The sequence below is a fragment of the Balaenoptera acutorostrata genome, chromosome 7 (assembly GCF_949987535.1).
Source record: "Balaenoptera acutorostrata chromosome 7, mBalAcu1.1, whole genome shotgun sequence".
NCBI lineage: Eukaryota > Metazoa > Chordata > Mammalia > Artiodactyla > Balaenopteridae > Balaenoptera > Balaenoptera acutorostrata.
This window is the reverse complement of record NC_080070.1, coordinates 43,055,353-43,076,731: the sequence shown is the minus strand read 5'-3', so window position 1 is coordinate 43,076,731 and position 21,379 is coordinate 43,055,353. Positions and strand designations below refer to the sequence as shown.

Below are 21,379 nucleotides of genomic sequence, written 5' to 3'. Positions count from 1 at the left end.
TTTTCAAGATGAAGCCTAATCTAAGTTCTTTAGTGTGGCCAACGAAGTCCTTTATAATTTGGCTTTTGCTTAACTTTCCTACCCTGTGTCTCCTGGACCCTGATAATGAGTTGTATTGAACTATTTGTAGTTACCATAAAGAACTGTGTTCTCTCCTCTTGCTTTTGGACCTTTACAGTTACCAATTAGCCTGCTCATATTCTCTAGCACCTACCCACATTTCTCATCAGACTAAGGCCTACTAGTCCTTCAGGATCTGAAGGATTTGACTCCAGGATAGGAGAAAGCACCCTTTTTTTCATTCTCATAGCCGTCTTTCTGTGCTTGCCTCCATTATAGTATTTATCACTGTGTTAATATAATTGTTTTCTAACTTACCTGACCTCAGATTCTTAGTTTTATAAGCAGGGACCTTGTTTTTATTAGCTTTTACATCCCTAATTACTAATACACACATTGTAAGGGTCCAGTAACAGTGTTGATTGAATGAGTGTGGCCAGTAATTCTGTGAGTAGAGATTTAAATTCCAAGTTCAGAGCAAAGAAAAAAATGTATTTAAACTTTTAAGTTATCTCATTCTTATATGTGTTCATACAATTGAATATTAAAATCTTTTAAGTAGATTAACCAAGAATCCAGAATAAGATTAAGAAAGTAAAAGTTGGTTCCATTTGTACACAATTGTTCATCTCAGTAGAAAGGGAGGAGCTGGGGGCATGCAAAACTAAGATATGATCTTTAGAGAAAATTGGGGAGGGAACATCAAAGTTAACATTTAGGACAAGCTTATGTTATCTTGTAACATCTTAGTGTTCTTGTTATATTAAATCTAGAATCTAGGTATTTTTACACCAGTTATATTTAAAATATTTAAGACATTTAAATAGTGAAGTTCTTTAATTTTCCCCTTTAATTATGTAAGAGATGGGAGGAATTTGAGTGCTAGACAGTTTCATCTATGTGTATGATGTAAGACTTTTGTTAGTAATAATGAGTAGACAAGTAAATTTATGTATCTTTTTTCTTTTGTAGTGAGTAGTTTTTTTTTGTATTTAGAATTACGTAAACTTTAGGAGAAAGAAATTTAATTGTATTTGTCAGTATGTGAAACAGCATACAGTTTGTCTATGTTTTAAAATCCAAAGTGGTACAGCTTGAACTTGAAATTATTTAGGAAAGATCAAATGTTACCTTTGAAACTTTAAGTTACTGATGTAAACCTTCCTTGGATCTTTGCAGTCTGTTTTTTTTTGTTTGTTTGTTTGTTTGTTTTAATTGTAATTACTAAGGGGAGAAATAGAATCCTGGTCATATTTATGTAATTCGGGGCTGAATATCTCTTTTTGTAAAGATGGGGAGAGCTGAAGGTTTATAGTAGATCCTACCAAAAATGCTTTAATTTTCCTCAAGTTCCGACTTTTGTCACTTTCAGCTTGTCACAACTCAGTTTCTTTGTTGTTACTGAAAAGCATATTTAGCAGTTTTCAAAACAAGTTGCTGCTTTTCTTCTTTGGAAAATATATATTAATTTATAAATATTAATATTTATAGATACTAATATTCAAACCTTTAAAATGATAATGGATTTTCACATGCCAAGATTTTGATAACTTTATTCTTTGGAATAAGAACAAATGGCAAGAGAATATAAACAAATCTCAAGGGTTCCAATAATCTGTCAATTGAAACCTTTTTGAGGTATCTTGTTCTTTGAATATAATTGATTTCTAGAAGTAAGTTTAAATAAGTTAAACACTGAAATTACTGGATATTGTATTTAAGTTGATTTTTCCGCAGGTAGTGAAATAGCAAGCAGTGGAATTGTAGCTTGATTTTCTTAAATGTGAATTTTGGCATAGAGATTTGGCATATCTTTTAGATAGTAACCAAAAGATTTTGTAAACATACTCTTTTAGAAAAGGTGATTTGATAACTGTTTCTTCTTATGTAACTGATGTTTGAAATCAAGTAATACTCTTAAGACCTAAAGGTATTTTGGGTGAATGTACTTTTATCTACATTCGCATGCTTATAAATGTCACAGTTATATCACTCAGGTCTATAAGTAATATTTCTTTATCCAGAGGTTATATTTCACACTGGCACTGTGAACATTATATTTGTGCAGAAAAAGAATCAGTGTAGGTCTTCTGAATTATAGACTGTGGTTGATTTTAGAATTTGGGGTAAGGAAAGATTCTTATGAAATGTGAAAAGTCTGTGTGTTTTAGTCAACCAGTGTTATGTTATTGGTGTATTTCCTGAGTCTGTCTTTTGTGTTGAGACACAGTTTCTTCCTCAGAAGAAATTTTCCTGAAAGTATGTTTTTGTCATTTATCTTTTTTAATAACTCCTGTGTATCAGCACTCTGTTAGGAATGTAGAGATGAATATGACATGATTCTCTCCTGGGAAATCAGTTGTGTAGGGAAACTGGCAAGTAACATGTTTAATTTTAAAATAATTTAATTTAAAACACGAAATTATTTAAAATGTTATAGTAGTTATATACAGAGAATTATCTACTCTCAACCTAGTCACTCTTCTTACTCACTGTTACTGAGACTGCTTTTGTGCAAAACTACCAGTAATCTTATTTCCAAATTTTATGTTCACATCTCTGGTATTTCATTTGACTTTTCAGTAGCATTTAACACAAGTGAGTGACCTTGAGCCAGTCCTAGTTTTCCTTTCTCTTCACTGACTGATCAATCTTTCTCATTCTTTCTCTGCCTAACATCTCAATGTTGGAGTGCTCCAGGACACTGTCTAGACCCCCTTTTATCTATAATCTCTCTTTGGGAATCTGATCCTTTCCCAATACTATCTATATGCTTATGTTTCCTAAATCTATATTTTCAGCACCAACCAACGCTGGAATTTCTGAATTCATATGTTTAACTGCCTACCGGCCATCTCTTCTTGAATATGTAACAGACACCTCCACTTAACATGTTCAAAGCTATTTTTGATTCTGGTGATTTTGGCCCTCACCGCCCACTCTTTTCCTCCCCTTTGTACCCTGTTTCCCTGGAGATATCACTAGCCATTGAGTTGTTCAAGCCAAGTACTTAGGAGTTATCTTTTGTCTCTTTATTTTTTGTCTCTTTTTCTTTTGCCAGTCACATTAACCCACCGGCAATGTCCTGAAAATTCTTCTTTCAAAACATATTCTGAATCTTCATCTCTCTTTGCATCCATACCATCTAAATTCAGTATACCCTTTCTTTCTTGGACTATTGCAGTAGGCTCCTTACTAGTTTTCTTATTTCCATTTCTTCTCTTAGCAGTAAGAGCTATCTTTAAAACACAAATCAGGTCAGGTCACTTGCCTGTGTAAAACCCTCCAGTGGCTTCCCATCATGCCTAAAATAACATCCATATTTCTTACTTTGGCTGGGTACCACATGATCTGGCCCCTGCCTGCCTCCCTGACCTCATTTTTTATCACTTATCCCCTGGTCCACTACCTCACCTCATTGTAGTTCATGTACCTTCTTTTTGTTCCTGAAAGTACCAAGTTCATCCCCACTTTAGGGCCCATTCCTTTGCCCTAGAATGCTTTTCTCCCTTTTCTTAATTCAGTCTCCTAGTTGTGCCTGAGACTGTTCTAGGAGTTGAGGATAAAGCAATAAATAAGACACAGGGGTAGATGGAGGTGTTTTTCTTACACCTTTTTGTATGGTGGGTTCCTTGAATATGTAACCTAAAATATTTTCTCTGAAACTTCTTCAGCTCTCCCAGATGGCTTCCTCTTTTTGATGCCACAACTTACGTAATTCATTTAATCTGTACCTTGATGGAGTTTACATTTTAGTTGGAGGTAGGGTGGGTGGAGATCACAATAAACAAGATTTGTAAAATGTATGTTAAATGGTGGTAAGTGCTAAAGAGAAAAACATAAAGCAGCAAAGTGCTGAGATGAGGAATGGGTTGTAATTTTAGATAAGGGTGGTCAGGGCAGTCCTCTCTTTGAAGGTGACATTTGAATAATCATCATCATCTGTTCTAGGTTGTGATATAACTCATAGATTTCTTCAATATAGAATAAAGACATACCCTTTTTAAAGACATTTTGTCCAAGGATAGTCTGTTTTCTTCTCTATGCTATATTATTTGCCTTTCAGTTTTTACAGGTCACATTTACTTCATCTTTCCATTTGTTACTGCTTGCCATCTTTAGCTTCCTTCCCTTTCCTGTATCTACAAGTTTGCATTTCTTCCAGTTCTTAACTTTATTTTAATTACTTGAAATATAGCACTGTATAAATATTTTAGCTAAAACATTGGCATTTATCTGAAGTGAGCTGTCTTAATCCAGTGACTGACAAAGCAAAATTGTATGAAATTTACATTCTTTTCTTCTTGAGATTTAAATTTGGCCCCTGTATATCTTCTTGAAACATCATACTTTACACTTTTCTCACCATTTCTTGTAAGACTTCAGGTACAGGGCATAGTAATTGTTCTTTATAAAAAGATAGATAGGAGGCCTCTGATTCTGTGTTTGATCAGGAGAGCTGCTGAAATGGATTAAAACTCACTGGGCCTTATATCCGACAAAAAATATTACCTTGACGTGAGTAGAAAAAAGTCTGCCTTCAGTTTATTTGTAATTTACCTCTAATTTGTTGAGTTACATGTAAGTAACTTTCATTTTTTTCCCTCTATCTTATACTATGTTCCAATGGATTTCTCTCCTGTTCTACTGAATGTGCCGTGTATGATTCTTGGAATTCCTTGTTTACTGTTCCTCTGTGGATCTGTCTGTTGGAATCTGGAACACTGGAATGATGGAAATGTGTTCTTTACAAAGTAGCTGTGAGTATGCTACATAATTTATAGAGAGCCTTTTTTCTGGTCTAAGTTAAATTTCAGTTACAGTTGGATGAAATATGAACCAAGGAAGCCTTAAATTTAATGCATATTCTTAGCTCTGCACATAGTAGGCTTTCAAATATTTGACTTTAAAATATTCTGATCAGTATCCTAACTAGTATATTTAAAATCAGCCTTTCAATTTAATTGGCTTACTTATCTTCTCAATATTTGTCTTAAAAATTAGTTTATATGAATTTTAAAAAAGGTAAAAATATTATGGATGGAATATTTAGTTACATATGTGATGCTAGTAAGGAATGCAGATTGCTGTTCTTTGTTAAATCCAAATGTATTGAATTAGTACTTTGATCCCATATGAGTTTTTTTGGATGAGAACTTAAATGTGGCAAAAATCTTTAAGAAAAATGTGTACCTCTTAGGAATATTTTGCCATTATATTTTAATGAATGAGTAAGACCTACCCCTAAGTAAATTAATCAGTAAGACTCTACTCACTCAGATGGTCTGAACTATGGACAGTGTTTCTCACCAATGGATAAGTTGAAAATCAGACTGATTTACTATGCCAATTTAGAAGTAGATTTCTTTGAATTGCTCATGAAACTTATTGAGGTCATCAAAGAATCAAAAACCACACAGAAAACCGAATTGAAATTTACTTTAAAACCTGGATAAATCTGATGTCCCTGATGATAGAGGCAGCAGGCTCATGTAAAAACCTTGAAGTGACATAATTGGACCTAGTATAACAGCTTGAAAGATAATGTTACTGATTGACATTGATCATGAGAGCTTTTAAGAGTTCGTGAAAAATTTTGAAGTCCACGTTTTGATTTTACTTCATGAATAAGAAGATAAATTTCAAGAAACTCCTGCCTCTGGTAATTAGTATGAGCAAAGGGGATGATTAAAAGAGTCCTTAATATAATTTTAAGGGGATTTGAATTTTGTATTGTGAAAAATCCTTTGTTTTTTTTTAGTTGATTGGTCAGAATCTTATTATTAGTAACTTACTATAAATTGAAATCTTTGCTCTGAGGCAGGTTTCTTTAATTTTTATTTTATTCCCTTGGGTTTTTAGAATTGTCTATTGTCAGTCAACTTGTGCTCAATTCATTTTGTCCATTTCTGCAATTAACTAATACTTTTATTGCTAACACTATAAAATCAGTTTGATTCACCATGAATAATAGTTTATATAGTTTTCTAAAAATAGGTTAATGAAGGGAATTTGAAATGTGTGACAGAAGTGATTTGTCGATATATGAATAACCGGACTCCTTTTGCTTTTCTCAGCAACAGAAGAACCTTGAAGGCTATGTGGGATTTGCAAATCTCCCAAATCAAGTATACAGAAAATCAGTGAAGAGAGGGTTTGAATTCACACTTATGGTTGTGGGTAAGATATGATTTCTCACTAAAATTGAGTTTTGATATGTTTCCAACTATTAATGAACTCTGAATGATTTGAGAAAACAATAGCCCAAATAACTGCAGGGATCATGTGTTATATTTTCTTTTGTTATGCGAATACGTTTTAAAATTTAACTTGATGGTGTAAAGGGATTTCAGTATTTTCTTGCCTCTTTCTTGTAGATGGCACAGTTTTGGAAACTCAGTAAAAGTTGAGAAGAGGGGTGGGGGGTGTAGTGGTTGAATAGAACTCTGGAGAAGTTCTCTTCAATCGATGGTGCTACAAAAGGAAATAGCATCTTGTGGTTACTTATTACTCCAGGATAATTTTATTCTTTGGCTCAGATAGTGTAGTGAAGCCATATCACATGAGTGTTTAACTTAAACATGTGTTCTCTGAATTTGAAAAAGAAGGATGGCGTAGAGGATCATAATCATGCAAATGATTACCCTGGGAATTCATTCATTAAGTATAAGCCCTGGAATTAGTGAAATATGATGACTCTCCTTGTTCTTTAGTTCACTCTCATTTTTCTTATGAGTGTGTTTTATCCTATGAGCACCTTTCCCTGCCTGTATTCCATTTTAAGAGATTGTCAAGGGTTATTTTGACTGTAGGTTGGTGACATAATCATTATATATGCAAAAACACTTTACCATGTATAAGATTAGTTATCTTAAATGACAATCTTAAATGACTTTATAATATTTTCACCTCATATAGACTGACTTTATAACCTAGCTCCTCAGTTTGATGCAATTTTGTTGTATTTCTCTATTTGTTTTATGAAGGTAAAAGGCAGAATAGTGGATTGACTATCCATGACAGAGAAAATTGAGTTGATGCTGGACCTTTATGTACTGTGCATTAAATTTTGCTAATTACATTCAACTCCTGGTATTTTTATTTTGGTGTTGAATTAGATTAATTGAATTAGGTATGAAATACCCCTTCATTGAAGGGAAGAATATTTTATCAACTGACCAGAGTATTTTACCTGAGGGTAGGTTTGTGGCTGTTTGGAAATATCTGCATTGTAATAGTTCATAGTTAAAACATGGTGGTACAAAGTCTGCAAACTTGATACTTGGTAGAGTTGGTTAATTTGTCTGTCTCTGGTTGAGTAAGAAGCATAGTATACCTAGCTTGCAAGCTGCTGGTGTAGAGCAGAGGTGTGGGTCTAAATAGGTGGATAAAATATGCAGGACATACCTTTTCTTCCATAGATTGGTAACATAATCATTATATGTGAAGAAATACTACATCTTACCTTTACTATGTAATGTTAGTGATCTTAAATGACAAACCGTAGACAAATATAAGGTCATTTTTTAATTTGTAGAAAACTTCCTATGTGCATTAGGAGAACCATAGCAATTTCCAAAAAAATTTTAATATTAAAATTTAAAGAATAACTTCTTGAATGTATACTTAGTAGAGTAATATCTGGGGGTCCAGGCCAGATGTTTGGTTTGAAATCTCTGTGACATTTGTCCAGATGAAATAGTTAATAACCAGCTGTATTTAGAGTAAATACACAATCTCTGAATGTTACTTATTTGTTTTTCTGGTCAGTCCTTTTGTCAACTACAGCTTTTGTTTTTCTCTTCTTTGATAAGACTTCAGCTGCGGATAAAGAAGAATGGGTGTTAATATTGTTATTCTGTTATCCCCACTATACCTTGAACATTACTGTTTAATTAGCTATCTTTGTATAGACTTGTTGAGTGCAGGGTCTAAATCTTTTCATCTACATAGTTGCAGTGTATAACACATAAAAGTCACCTTTTGGAACTTCGCTGGTGGTCCAGTGGGTAAGACTCTGTGCTCCCAATGCAGGGGGCCCAAGTTCAATCCCTCGTCGGGGAACTAGATCCCCCATGCATGTCACGACTAAGACTTCGCATGCCGCAACTAAGAAGTCCGCGTGCTGCAGCTAAAAGATCCTGCATGCTGCAACTAGGACCCAGCGCAGCCAAAATAAATATAAGTTAATAAATAAATATTCTTTAAAAAGTCACCTTTTAAGTAAGTATTTAATACATTGTTTTTCAGACTTTAGGCCAAATCTAACAACATTGTTTGTAAATCACAGAAAGCTAAGACTTACCATACTTTAATATTCTTGACTTAGAGACTGCAAGCTATTCCTTATGAGCTAAGTCCTCATTTCTGAGATATATGCTCAGAGCAGCTTTGGCTCTTATAACAGTTCTTGGTTTGAGACTTATACATTGATACAAATTGAGAATCTAAATTTAACAGTTGATTTCTTTATCTCTTTGTCCTTTGTTGGGAAACCTTTATCCAGTAACCTTGCTTCATAAGCAATATTTAGTATTTACTTGAGTGACTTTTTTGTATAAAAGAGGCATAATTTGTTTTTCCATATTTTCTTCCCTAAAGGAGCTAATAATTTTTATGACAATGTAAAGTATACATAAAAAGGTAAGTAACATTTTTAGTAAGTAAATACAAGTCAGTAGAGTCATACAAAAATTAAGAGCCATAGATGTTTAAAGGTATAAGAGAGCTTTTCCCTGGTTCCCTGGTTGGAATTATTATTGCCTTACTTGAGAAGGAGGTATTAGGACAGATTTTTGAAGAATAGAATTGGGATAGACATTGAGCGGGCAGTCCAGTTGGGAAAACAATAACCAACCCCTACATAACTTATTATGTGCCAGGGAATATTTCAAGTACATAAAGTACTGATACTTTATGTATGTAACTCATACAGTCCTTAACAGTAACCCTATGATATAAGTATTATATTATTGTTATCTCCTTTTTAGAGATGAAGAAACTGAAGCATGGAGATGTTAGGTTACTTGCCCATGGTCACACTGCTAGCAGATGCCAGAACCAAACCCGGTCTGTTTCTCAGTCTGGTGTGTTCTTAGGCACTATGCAGAGGCTCATTTGGGAATACTGGATATAGTGCAGAGTTCAGTAGAGTGCGTCCAGTATGCCTTGAACTTGTATGATTCCAACTAGATATTGTTTTCCCTAAAAAAATTAAAAGAGGCAGAGGGACAGACAGAGAGAGAGAAAGAGGAAATGAATGAGAATTTTAGAGAAAAAGAGTGCAAGCAATTTTTTCTGCCATTCTACTGGAATGAGTGCCTGTCCTAGGGTAGGCATGGTGGGAGAGGTGAATTCTCTGTTCCCCCAGTCATTTTCAGCTTCCACATACTTTTATAGTGTGAGCATCTCACCTTGCTGAGTTAGTCTAGGTGCCTTAATATAAACTAGTTACTTCTTATGTGCTCAAAGAAACAGGTATCTGCTTTAGTGCAGGAAGAAAAACAAGTTGTCAGTTTATATGTAATTATGCATTATGGGTGATATATTGGGGGGCAGTTCAATATTAATTTGCACTGCATGTTGATTTTAGGATCTGACCCCGAAGTGGTAACTTTATAATAGTTGGAAATAAGGCTGGAAGGGTAGGCTAGCCTAAATTTTGAAGACCTTCATTGCCTCCAGGATAAAGAGATTGGAATTCTTGATTTTGACTCTTTATTTGAAAATTTACTTTAAAACCCAGTGTCAGACATATCAGATAATGAAGACAGTTAGGTCTCTAATTCAGCAAGTGTCAAACCTATTCGGGTTTGGAACTTGAAAATCGTTTGTGTGCTTCTTAATTTTTGCTCTGAGAATAAAATATTAATTGTAAAATCTTGATTTTACTAGAATCTTTCAAAGAGGTAGAACTCAGAAAGATTGTAGACTGCTTTATCTGACCAGAAAATATTTTGAAAAACGAGTGGCATTAAGTCTATTATTTTGGATTCTTTGAAGTTAAAATTCACAGTTCAATCATTTTTATAATATTAAGCTTTGCTAATTTTTTTTTTAAATTTATTTATTTTTTGGCTGCACCGTGCAGCAACCAGGGATTGAACCCACAACCCCTGCACTCGGAGCACAGAGTCTTTTTTTTTTTTTTTTAATCTTATTTATTTATTTATTTATTTATTTATTTATTTATTTATTTATTTATGGCTGTGTTGGGTCTTCGTTTCTGTGCGAGGGCTTTCTCTGGTTGCGGCAAGTGGGGGCCACTCTTCATCGCGGTGCGCGGGCCTCTCACTATCGCGGCCTCTCTTGTTGCAGAGCACAGGCTCCAGACGCGCAGACTCAGTAGTTGTGGCTCATGGGCCCAGTTGCTCTGCGGCATGTGGGATCTTCCCAGACCAGGGCTCGAGCCCGTGTCCCCTGCATTGGCAGGCAGATTCTCAACCGCTGCATCACCAGGGAAGCCCCTCAATGTGATTTTAATAATATATATAGGTTAATCCTTGAATTATAATTTTTAATCTATTTTTGCTTTTCATTCATATTCTATCTTTGAAAATAGACCATTTAAAATACTCTAATGTTGAAAAACACAGCCACCCTTTTAACAGCCTTTCTGAGAGCCCTCAGATGAACTCCATAGTATGTGGGCTAAATTAAAGAAGAGAGGGTGAGAATGCTGATATTTTTTTGCCATAAGAAAATTGTCCTCTTTTTTTTTTTAAGAAATTCACGTTCTTTTATTTATTTATTTATGACTGTGTTGAGTCTTTGTTTCTGTGCGAGGGCTTTCTCTAGTTGCGGCAAGTGGGGACCACTCTTCATCGCGGTGCGCGGGCCTCTCACCATCGCGGCCTCTCTTGCTGCGGAGCACAGGCTTCAGACGCGCAGGCTCAGTAATAACTAACGGGCCCAGTTGCTCCGTGGCATGTGGGGATCTTCCCAGACCAGGGCTCGAACCCGTGTCCCCTGCATTGGCAGGCAGATTCTCAACCACTGCGCCACCAGGGAAGCCCAGAAAATTGTCCTCTTGATATTGAATATACTCAAGATTCATTGTGAAGGTGAACTGAAATAAAAGTTAGGAAACATTTGTTGATTTTCATTAGCTAGACTTAGGTACAAATATGAGAAGGTTACATAGTCTAAAAAGACTGGGCACTGTATGCAAAGAAAGGTGCTTAGGACTTTAAAGACTAGGGAGCAACTTTACAGATAGAAATAGAATTTTCACACAGGAGATTATTGTGTGGTTTTCCTCTTGGTTTGGCAGACTGCTTTTTCTTGATCCTTAAGGGGCAGTTTCTAAATCTTCTTTAATCTAAGGCATGGAGATCAAATACTATTGTTGGTCAAATTGGTCCATCCTTTTCCTAGGTAGTTCTATCACATGTCTCTGAAATACAGTTTTAAATATGAAATTGTCTTACTGTCTCTTCTTCCTAGCTGTGACTACAGACAGCCCAGTACCACAGGAAGTCAGAATTTCCCCTTCATACTCTTAGTCCACCAAAACAAGTCCACTCTCCAAAGCATTTGTAGACTGAGTTTTTTTCTGTGTTAGGAACCAGGTTTACTCTGTCCCAAAGCAGGAAGTTTTCTATCATTACTTTTTTGGGTGCCGAGCTGGTGGATTTTGTTGGCAAGATAGTTTTAGGCCAATATATCATACTTGTTTCACCAGTGTAATACAGAACCTCAGAATTATTTTAAAGGTCGGAAAGTTATAACCTGCCTCCCATGAAAGGCCTTGCAAAGGTGGTTGAAATTGTTGACGTTGTTAATTTTACCCCAATTTTATTTTTCAATAAACAGAAACATATTTTAAGTATATAATTTTCATGCATTTACATGAGTCCTTTTGACATATTTTACTATATAGGAGTAATAATTTAAAGCAGTGCCTAAGATACTGAAGACTATGGACCTTATTTTTTATTTTTTTTTTTTTTAATTTTATTTATTTATTTATTTATTTATTTATGGCTGTGTTGGGTCTTCGTTTCTGTGCGAGGGCTTTCTCCAGTTGCGGCAAGCGGGGGCCACTCTCCATCGCGGTGCGCGGGCCTCTCACTATCGCGGCCTCTCTTGTTGCGGAGCACAGGCTCCAGACGCGCAGGCTCAGTAGTTGTGGCACACGGGACTAGTTGCTCCGCGGCATGTGGGATCTTCCCAGACCAGGACTCGAACCCGTGTCCCCTGCATTGGCAGGCAGACTCTCAACCACTGCGCCACCAGGGAAGCCCTGGACCTTATTTTTTAGGGGAAACAGGGTGACTAAATGGGTTCAGTGACTGAACTTCCTGAAATGTCATTGAGATTTTTATCATGTATTTATTTTCTGGGGAGAGATTGCATATTTAGATTCTCAGAGGGGTGGTTATTCACCTAAAAATTGAGAACTATAGGTACAAAGTATTTTATGTAATTGGAAGTATGTGGCATTGATTTATTGATTCTTGTGCTGAAATAATGTTTTAATTAATTTTGTAACATTTCTAAACACAAAAGTTACAATTACAGTATACAGCTTTTTTTCCCCTGAAACATTTGAAATGTGCGATCCATCATTGCCCCCTAAATACTTGTGTATTTCTCTTCCTCAAGGATCTTCTCGGGCATAACCATTAATGTACCATCAAAATCAGAAAATAGCAAATGTATGTTTGTATACATGCACACGTATATATAGACACACACCCACATATATACTTTTATATCTATAGTTCATCTGCGTCTATTATGTATGTTGAAAATCATTAAGTTCACTCTGATATCTCCAATTTCAGTTCATCAACACAGTGGTCATTCTACTTTTCATCTTTTCTCTAGTTGTAACATCCTTCTGATGGTGAGAAATCATTATCCTTAATACGTTTACTTTTTTTTTAATTGAAGTATAGTTGCTGTACAATATTATATAAGTTACAGGTATACAATATAGTGGCTCACAATATCTACCTTAATATGTTTACTTATTTGATCAGTTCCCCTGTATGTTAACTAATTTCCTGCCATGTCCCCCAGGCTTTTCTCTTCCTCTCTCTGATGGAGTATCCCTATCCCTACTCACCCCTCTCAAGTGCTGTGACACCCTGTGGCAGGCCACTCTTCTCATGCAGATGCCCTCCTCATCCTTTTTTGGGTTCAGGCCTTCTCCCAGACCCCTTTGGAACCTGTCCTTATCTTGCAGACTCTGACACCCTGCTCTGGGCCACTGTGGCTCTCCTTCCAGCATGTTCACCTGCCATTCTCAGCCTCAGATAATGATTTCTGGACTGAATTTTCAGGAAGGAAAGTGGAAGCGAGAGAGCTGAAATAATTTTGAAGGGTTTAAAAACTAACATTTAACTGTATTATAGAGTTAACTGGCATATGAATAGAAGAACTAATTTGATTTTTTTATTCTTATGTTAAAAAAAGTAAAAAAAAAAAAAGATAAAATTGTAGTTTGGGGCTACCATAGAAAAAAAATGACTAAATGGAGATAAAACTCTGGAAAAATTTAGCCTGGAAATGAAAGTTATTTGCAGGTGTGTATAGTGTTGTAGAGATACCATTGGTTACATTTACATATATTTTGACAAACTGAGTTTGTAAAACTTTTGTATGACCTCCAAATTTATTAATAGCTGAGACAAATAGGTTAATATTTAGAAGGAAGAAAGCTTTCGACTTTGGGGCTCTGTTCTTACACTGCCTAGAACTCTCAAGCAAGTAGATGATAAACACAAGGTAATTGTGCATATCAAGGAATCAAATGTGTAGGATAACTTGTGGTTCATTCTTAACTAACTCAAGTTTTTATGATAGAAGACTATGAATTATTTATTATGTTACAAGTGGTAATATTTTATAGTTATAACATAATAATAGTTCCATAGAATTCCTGTCATGGTCCTGAGAATAGATTTTAACTGAATGGTCAGTAATTCAAGTGACACACACTGATCAGCAGTAAAGTGCTAAGAGTTATAGACTAAGCTAATGATATAAAAATGGAAAAGACCACTTCAACTCTCAAAGGTATTTCCAGGGAAACACACACTACTAATTACGATTTAATTTAATAAATGTTTCAGTAGTATACATTTAACATGCCATGTAAAGAGGGGAGTTATTATATGGGCTTAATGGGGAAAACATCTTATTTGTCTGAAAGGATAGAGTCCTGAAGCCAGTAACTCATATTGTGCTTGCATTTCAAATGCATTATTTAGTTTGGAAATTTTGTAAAAGAGTTATTTATTCTTCTGCTTGTTATTTTGTTTTTAGCATACCATGAAAATCAGCTTCTATATTTAAACTAACTTAAATCTACCTTTATAATAACTAAGTACAGCAACTGTTAAATTAAAAAGAATATTGTGCTTAATCTAGCTTCAAACTCCAATTTCTGCCACAAATGGTCATTTTGAATCTCAATTTCCTTATCACAACAGACATTTACCTGGTCTTTCTAAACCACTGAGATTTAAAACAAACAAACAAAAAAGCCATGCCCTCTAAGAACCTGAGTGTATGGGATGGGGGTAGAGTGGAGATACTTGGACAATAATACTGTCTGCTATTTGTAACCACCTCTTCCTCACAGAGGGCTTGAGATAATTGTGTATATAAATGTACATTGTACATATACTATATATATATAAAATGTACCTAGTAAATCTGTAAACTAAATAAAATGTTAATTTTAAGCAAATATTTGTTAGTGCATTTTTACGACTTAGTTTTAAGATCTAAATACCAGGGATGAAGAGAAGAGAAAGATCAGGGATGGTTGAGAATGATATGGCAGTTAATAGGTTAAATACTTGATTAATCCTTACTTTGAACTTCTGCTTTAGTTGAACTCCTTTGATTATTAAACATTTAGAGTACACGTGCCCTTTGCAATTCAGTATACACATTGCTGGGCAAACCTTTTTTTCTGGTGAGAGATTTAGCTAATTTGAAACATGGTTGAGAACTTGTTCTTTTCTCATTATAAATAAGGTTTAGCTGGTAGCTTGCATTCTTGTTAACAAAATTGATTTTTGTATTTGCTATTATGTACATTTCAATAAAGACATGTTTAAGTATTTTGCTGAAGTTACTTATATGACATCTCTGATTATTATTTTTTTAATTTTTAATTAAAAAAAATTTTTTTTAATTATTTATTTTATTTATTTATTTTTGGCTGTGTTGGGTCTTCCTTGCTGCGCGTGGGCTTTCTCTAGTTGTGGCGAGCGGGGGCTACTCTTCGTTGCGGTGCGTGGGCTTCTCATTGCAGTGGCTTCTCTTGTTGCGGAGCACAGGCTCTAGGCGCACGGGCTTCATTAGTTGCAGCACGTGGGCTCAGTAGTTGTGGCTCGCAGACTGTAGAGCGCAGGCTCAGTAGTTGTGGCGCACGGGCTCAGTTGCTTGGCGGCATGTGGGATCTTCCCGGACCAGGGCTCAAACCCATGTCCCCTGCATTGGCAGGCGGATTCTTAACCACTGAGCCACCAGGGAGGCCCTAGTTTCATTTTTTTAAGAGAAGTGAAAAACCTTGATTCCTGTGAAACAGTCTGTGTAGACTTCTTTTTTTTAATAGTTTTTTCTCCAGTTAAATCTATATTCAGTTACCTACTAGCTCTTACTAGATGCCTTTTACTTCTCTAATACTAATTATTTTATTTCTTACTTCTAAGCTTATTTATCCTCCTGTATTTTCTTTCCTTTTCATTCAAATTCTAAACCAGAGAGAGGTTGAAGATTTCATCTTTTTAAAAGAACTGTTCCACATTTTAGCATTACTTAAGTGCTCATTGGTTTGCTTGATTAGTTCCTATGGATGTCTCAGTGAAATGCTGCTTGCTTGCTTGCTCTGTGAAGCCATCCTTGACTTCCTTCAAACTGTACTTAGGTGTTCTTTATGTATTCCTACTATATTTTTTGTTTAACTGTAACTATAGCTTGTTTCTCAACAAAATTACACTATTTGAAGGCAAAATATCCCCAGTTCTAGCATTTAGCAGCTGTTCAATAAATAATAAAATGAATTTATGTCTTTGCTTTTTATCAATTGTAATAGTCCATCAGAGGATAGCTGTTGGAATGGAAAAGCTATAGGATGTTGGGATGAGATTATTCATCTGAGTTAAACCTTTTTGCTCCTTGGCAGGTTTTTTTTTTCAAGCTGGATCATTAAATCAATTTAGTGAATCATTTTAAAAAATGAAAAATAGAAATGATTAGAAAATAGACTGCATTTTGCTTAGCAAGAGTATTGTTTCATGAAGGTTTTAAATTTGTACACATACATTTATACAATACAGATAAGTATACCTACATATTTGTGTATACTGCATTTTGATGCAAAATGTGTGTTTGGGGTTTTTTTGTTTGTTTGTTTTTAACTGTAAACTGTGGTAAAGTAAGTTGGAAAGCCACTGCCCAGTGGGAGAGTCCAGTAGAGAATATCAAGAGAATTCGTTTAGAAGCAGATTTACATGAAGAGCAGAATTGAGGACTAGGAGTTAGAACACTGCTGTTCTGGTATCTCTAAGGACTATTCCAGTTCTAATGTTCTGAAACTCTACATAATTTAGCAAGATGATGTAGAACACATTGTATGTGTTCATTACACAGTTTGTGTAATGAAATGGGTTTTCCCAAGCTGCTAATGATAGAACTGAGGAGGAGCGTCTGTGGTTAAGTGTTTATGTGCAATATACAAAGGAAAAATCCTCAAGGTTTAAGCTGCCTATGAATTTTCTACTTAACTAATACAGTAATACAGTATTATTTATATCAGTTGCTATAACTGTATGTGGTTAAGGAAAAATAATTTACCAAAGAATTATATGGTATAATGTCTCAGTGTGTTTCGTGTATCAGATATTAATAAATATTTCAAGGGGTTGGTGGAAATGATCTAAGGCTGTAGAATTGAGGAGGTGCTGGGTAAAAGAAAGATAAGCAGTTTCTTTAATTGTAGGACATCTCAGACCCCTTATAATCCCAAGGACCTAAAGGAACGTGACTTTATTATAAATAATTATTGATCTAACTTTTTTCAAAACCTTATGAACAAACATTTCATGAATGTTTCATTCTTAGGCTTGAAGTGTAATATTCTTGAATGATGATGGCATGGGTTTCATGGGCTAGACTTCAAAGATAAAGAGGACATGGGTTATTTTAACCTGCTGATAATGTTAAACTACAGGTATAATATTAGACTCTAGTTAATTACTCTTATAATTTTCATAAAGTATTTAACATCTTAAATTATGTTAACAATATTTTGTTTTAATGAGGACAGAAAAAAATTTAATTCCAGTTATTTCCTTTTAAAGTCAGTAAAATAAGGGAATGATAATGATTTTGTTGCAGAACGTTTATAGTGCATTTCAAAGTAAAATAAATGTGTCGTTAATTTGGATCATTTAACAGATCTTAACATATAAAGAAATAGAAAATGTTATGGATAGGTATTCTGTTTATATTTATTGAATAATTTTGTTTTCTTAAGCTAGGATATGTGATTCTGAATTTTGTTATTCTTAAATGTTTCCTAAATAATAATGATAAATAACTTGATTGAGGTTCTTTCCACAGATTCTTTAAGTAGAGTTGGAGTTGATGGGACTAATGTAACTCTCAATTATTTTGCATTAGCAACGCTATTGCTTTCCCTTTAGTAAAGCCAGTGAGCAAGAATCTATTGTAGTTATGTCACCTTGAGAGTATTAGGACAAAGCTACTATATTTTGTATTATGATTATAGGATATCTGACATTTTGATTTGGAAGTAAATATCATTCTACTAAAGATAGGTAGGAATTAATAATTTAATGTCCGAACTCAGGCATAACTTCCCTGCAGTCAACATTTCTTTTTATTTATTTTGAGGCTAGTACCTATTAGAATCATTATGTTGTCAGCCTTACCTTTCTACTCTGTTCTCAAATGTCTCACATGTTTATTCCCCCCAAAAAAGAAAAGTTTATAAATATAAACATTTTTATTTTCTAAAAGGTGTAAATTCTAAAGACATTTAGTAAGGTGAAGTCCCTTTTTCTCCCTCCTTCAGTTCCAGTCCCTTCTCTAGTGACAAGCATTATTAAGTTGTTACAAGTTTTCTGGCATTTTTCTATAATTTTATATACACTAGTCACTCCCATGTAGATTTCTTTTTTATATAAATGGTAGTGTGCTGTAAATACTGTTCTGTGAATGTTTTTTTCCCTATCATTTAATATATTATACTTATATTCATGGGTGTACATAAAGTAACTCATTCTTCAGAGCATGGGGTATTCCATACTGTGTGATTATCATGATTTATACAGTCTACTGTTTTTTTTTGTTTTTTTGTTTTTTTTTAAGTGTTTTATTTATTTATTTATTTATTTATTTATTTATTTATTTATGGCTGTGTTGGGTCTTCGTTTCTGTGCGAGGGCTTTCTCTAGTTGTGGCAAGTGGGGGCCACTCTTCATTGCGGTGCGCGGGCCTCTCACTATCGCGGCCTCTACTTCTTGCAGAGCACAGGCTCCAGACGCGCAGGCTCAGTAGTTGTGGCTCACGGGCCTAGTTGCTCCGCGGCATGTGGGATCTTCCCAGACCAGGGCTCGAACCCGTGTCCCCTGCATTAGCAGGCAGATTCTCAACCACTGCGCCACCAGGGAAGCCCCAGTCTACTGTTGATGGACAATTAAACAATGCTTAATTTCCTTGAATTTTTAGGCACACGGATAAATGCTTGTATAATGTACATTTCTAAAAGTGAAATTGCTGGGTCAAAAGGCATGTGCATTTAAGTTGTGATAGACTGCCACATTGTTCCTCAGAAAAGTGATACCATGGCACAAAAACAGAAACATAGATCAATGGAACAAGATAGAAAGCCCAGAGATAAACCCACGAACCTATGGTCAACTGATCTATGACAAAGGAGGCAAAGATATACAATGGGGAAAAGACAGTCTCTTCAATAAGGGGTGCTGGGAAAATTGGACAGCTACATGTAAAAGAATGAAAGTAGAACACTCCCTAACACCGTACACAAAAATAAACTCAAAATGGATTCGAGACCTAAATGTAAGACCGGACACTATAAAACTCTTAGAGGAAAACATAGGAAGAACACTCTTCGACATAAATCACAGCAAGATCTTTTTTGATCCACCTCCTAGAGTAATGGAAATAAAAACAAAAATAAACAAATGGGACCTAATGAAACTTCAACGCTTTTGCACAGCAAAGGAAACCATAAACAAGACGAGAAGACAACCCTCAGAATGGGAGAAAATATTTGCAAACGAATCAACGGACAAAGGATTAATCTCCAAAATATATTAACAACTCATGCAGCTCAATATTAAACAAACAAACAACCCAATCCAAAAATGGGCAGAAGACCTAAATAGACATTTCTCCAAAGAAGACATACAGATGGCCAAGAAGCACATGAAAAGCTGCTCAACATCACTAATTATTAGAGAAATGCAAATCAAAACTACAGTGAGGTATCACCTCACACCAGTTAGAATGGGCATCATCAGAAAATCTACAAACAACAAATGCTGGAGAGGGTGTGGAGAAAAGGGAACCCTCTTGCACTGTTGGTGGGAGTGTAAATTGTTACAGCCACTATGTAGAACAGTGTGGAGGTTCCATAAAAAACTAAAAATAGAATTACCATATGATCCAGCAATCCCACTACTGGGCATATACCCAGAGAAAACCATAATTCAAAAATATACATGCACCCCAATGTTCATTGCAGCGCTATTTACAATAGCCAGGTCATGGAAACAACCTAAATGCCCATCGACAGACGAATGGAAAAAGAAGATGTGGTACGTATATACAATGGAATATTACTCAGCCATAAAAAGGAACGAAATTGAGTCATTTGTTGAGACGTGGATAGATCTAGAGACTGTCATACAGAGTGAAGTAAGTCAGAAAGAGAAAAACAAATATCGTATATTAACGCATGTATGTGGGACCTAGAAAAATGGTACAGATGAACCGGTTTTCAGGGCAGAAGTTGAGACACAGATGTAGAGAACAAACGTATGGACACCAAGGGGGGAAAACTGCGGTTGGGTGGGGATGGTGGTGTGCTGAGTTGGGTGATTGGGATTGACTTGTATACACTGATGTGTATAAAATTGATGACTAATAAGAACCTGCAAAACAAACAAAACAACTAATACTAAACTTTCATTGGGTTATTTGTATGGAAATATGTTAATATAAATGTTTCAGACATTACATAAAATTTCTAAAAATCTTATATGTTCTGGTATAATGTTGTAAGTCATAATTCTAGTCATTACTTTAAAATGTATATCTCAGAAATAACTAAATTTCCTTGTCAGTTGCATTATTATGAACTTTCATCAAATCTTTAACCATGGTCATTTTTAAGTCTTTTGTCATTTACAGACAGTTCCAGGTGTACTCTGATGCTTTTGCAAAAATGTTCCTATAAAAAGGTTTCATCTTCAAGGAATTCATGGAAAAGACTCTGACAAGTACATGTTTCTGGTAACTGACTATACTGCTGAACTGAATGAATAAGCATTTTCAGAACTCTAATGGAAAAGTGCTAACAAAAGATCAAGATGAAAAAAAAATTAATTACATGGGACTGAGTGAACTGATGAGGATGATTATAATTTTTGTGACTTTCTGTTTGAATAAAAAAAAAATAAAAAAAGCAATAGTGCAGCGATGGGGCGAGGTCCTGGTTCCTCCTCAAGGAATATACACAGCAATACCTTTGAGTTCTTCTGTGGAACTAAGGCTCCCACCCAGGTGGAAGATGGTAACTTCAGGCTGAGCACAAGATTCCTGGAATGTCACCCTGTTACCTCACCACCAACCAGTCAGAAGAAAGTCTGCACACAGTGGAAGATAATAAGGACCCTGACCCTCTCCGCTAATGAGTCTCCCTTTAAAAACTTTCATGGTTGAGCAGAATCTTTGGAGTTGGTTTTTGGACACAAGTTGCCTGTCTCTTGCATAAAGCAACCTTTCCATTCCTACCAGTACTTGTCTCTCAAAAGTATTAGCTTTTGAGCAGCGAGCAGTCAAACCTGAGTTCAGTAACATGGGGGCAGGAGTCCACACACCACCAAGCAATTCTCGGACACCATCTGAGTTTCCTACAATCAACTCAATTCTGAAACTATCTACCTGGAGATAGCATCAGATTCTACCAGTTAAAGGCTCAGTCCTATAAGACTGCCCCCTTCCCCCAGTTGCCACTTCAGACACCAGTCACCACTTCAGACACCAGTCACAAGTCCAGGTCTTTCTGACCCACCAGCTGTGA

At 35.4% G+C, this 21,379-nt stretch overlaps 1 protein-coding gene across 6 annotated transcripts in view; it reads left to right on the top strand.

The window, feature by feature from the left end:
• The window catches only part of SEPTIN7 (septin 7), a 114,659-nt gene that overhangs the window by 32,830 nt on the left and 60,450 nt on the right, over window positions 1–21,379 (top strand). The window contains exons 1-2 of one of the 6 annotated variants that reach the window (XM_057549839.1): window positions 4,758–4,820; window positions 6,138–6,240. The exons of the other annotated variants lie outside the window; for them this stretch is intronic. Of the exons in view, the coding sequence (XP_057405822.1) occupies window positions 6,231–6,240 (10 nt within the window). The 5' untranslated portion in view covers window positions 4,758–4,820; window positions 6,138–6,230. Of the gene's footprint in view, window positions 1–4,757; window positions 4,821–6,137; window positions 6,241–21,379 lie in introns of those variants that run through there. 6 annotated transcript variants of the gene reach the window in all.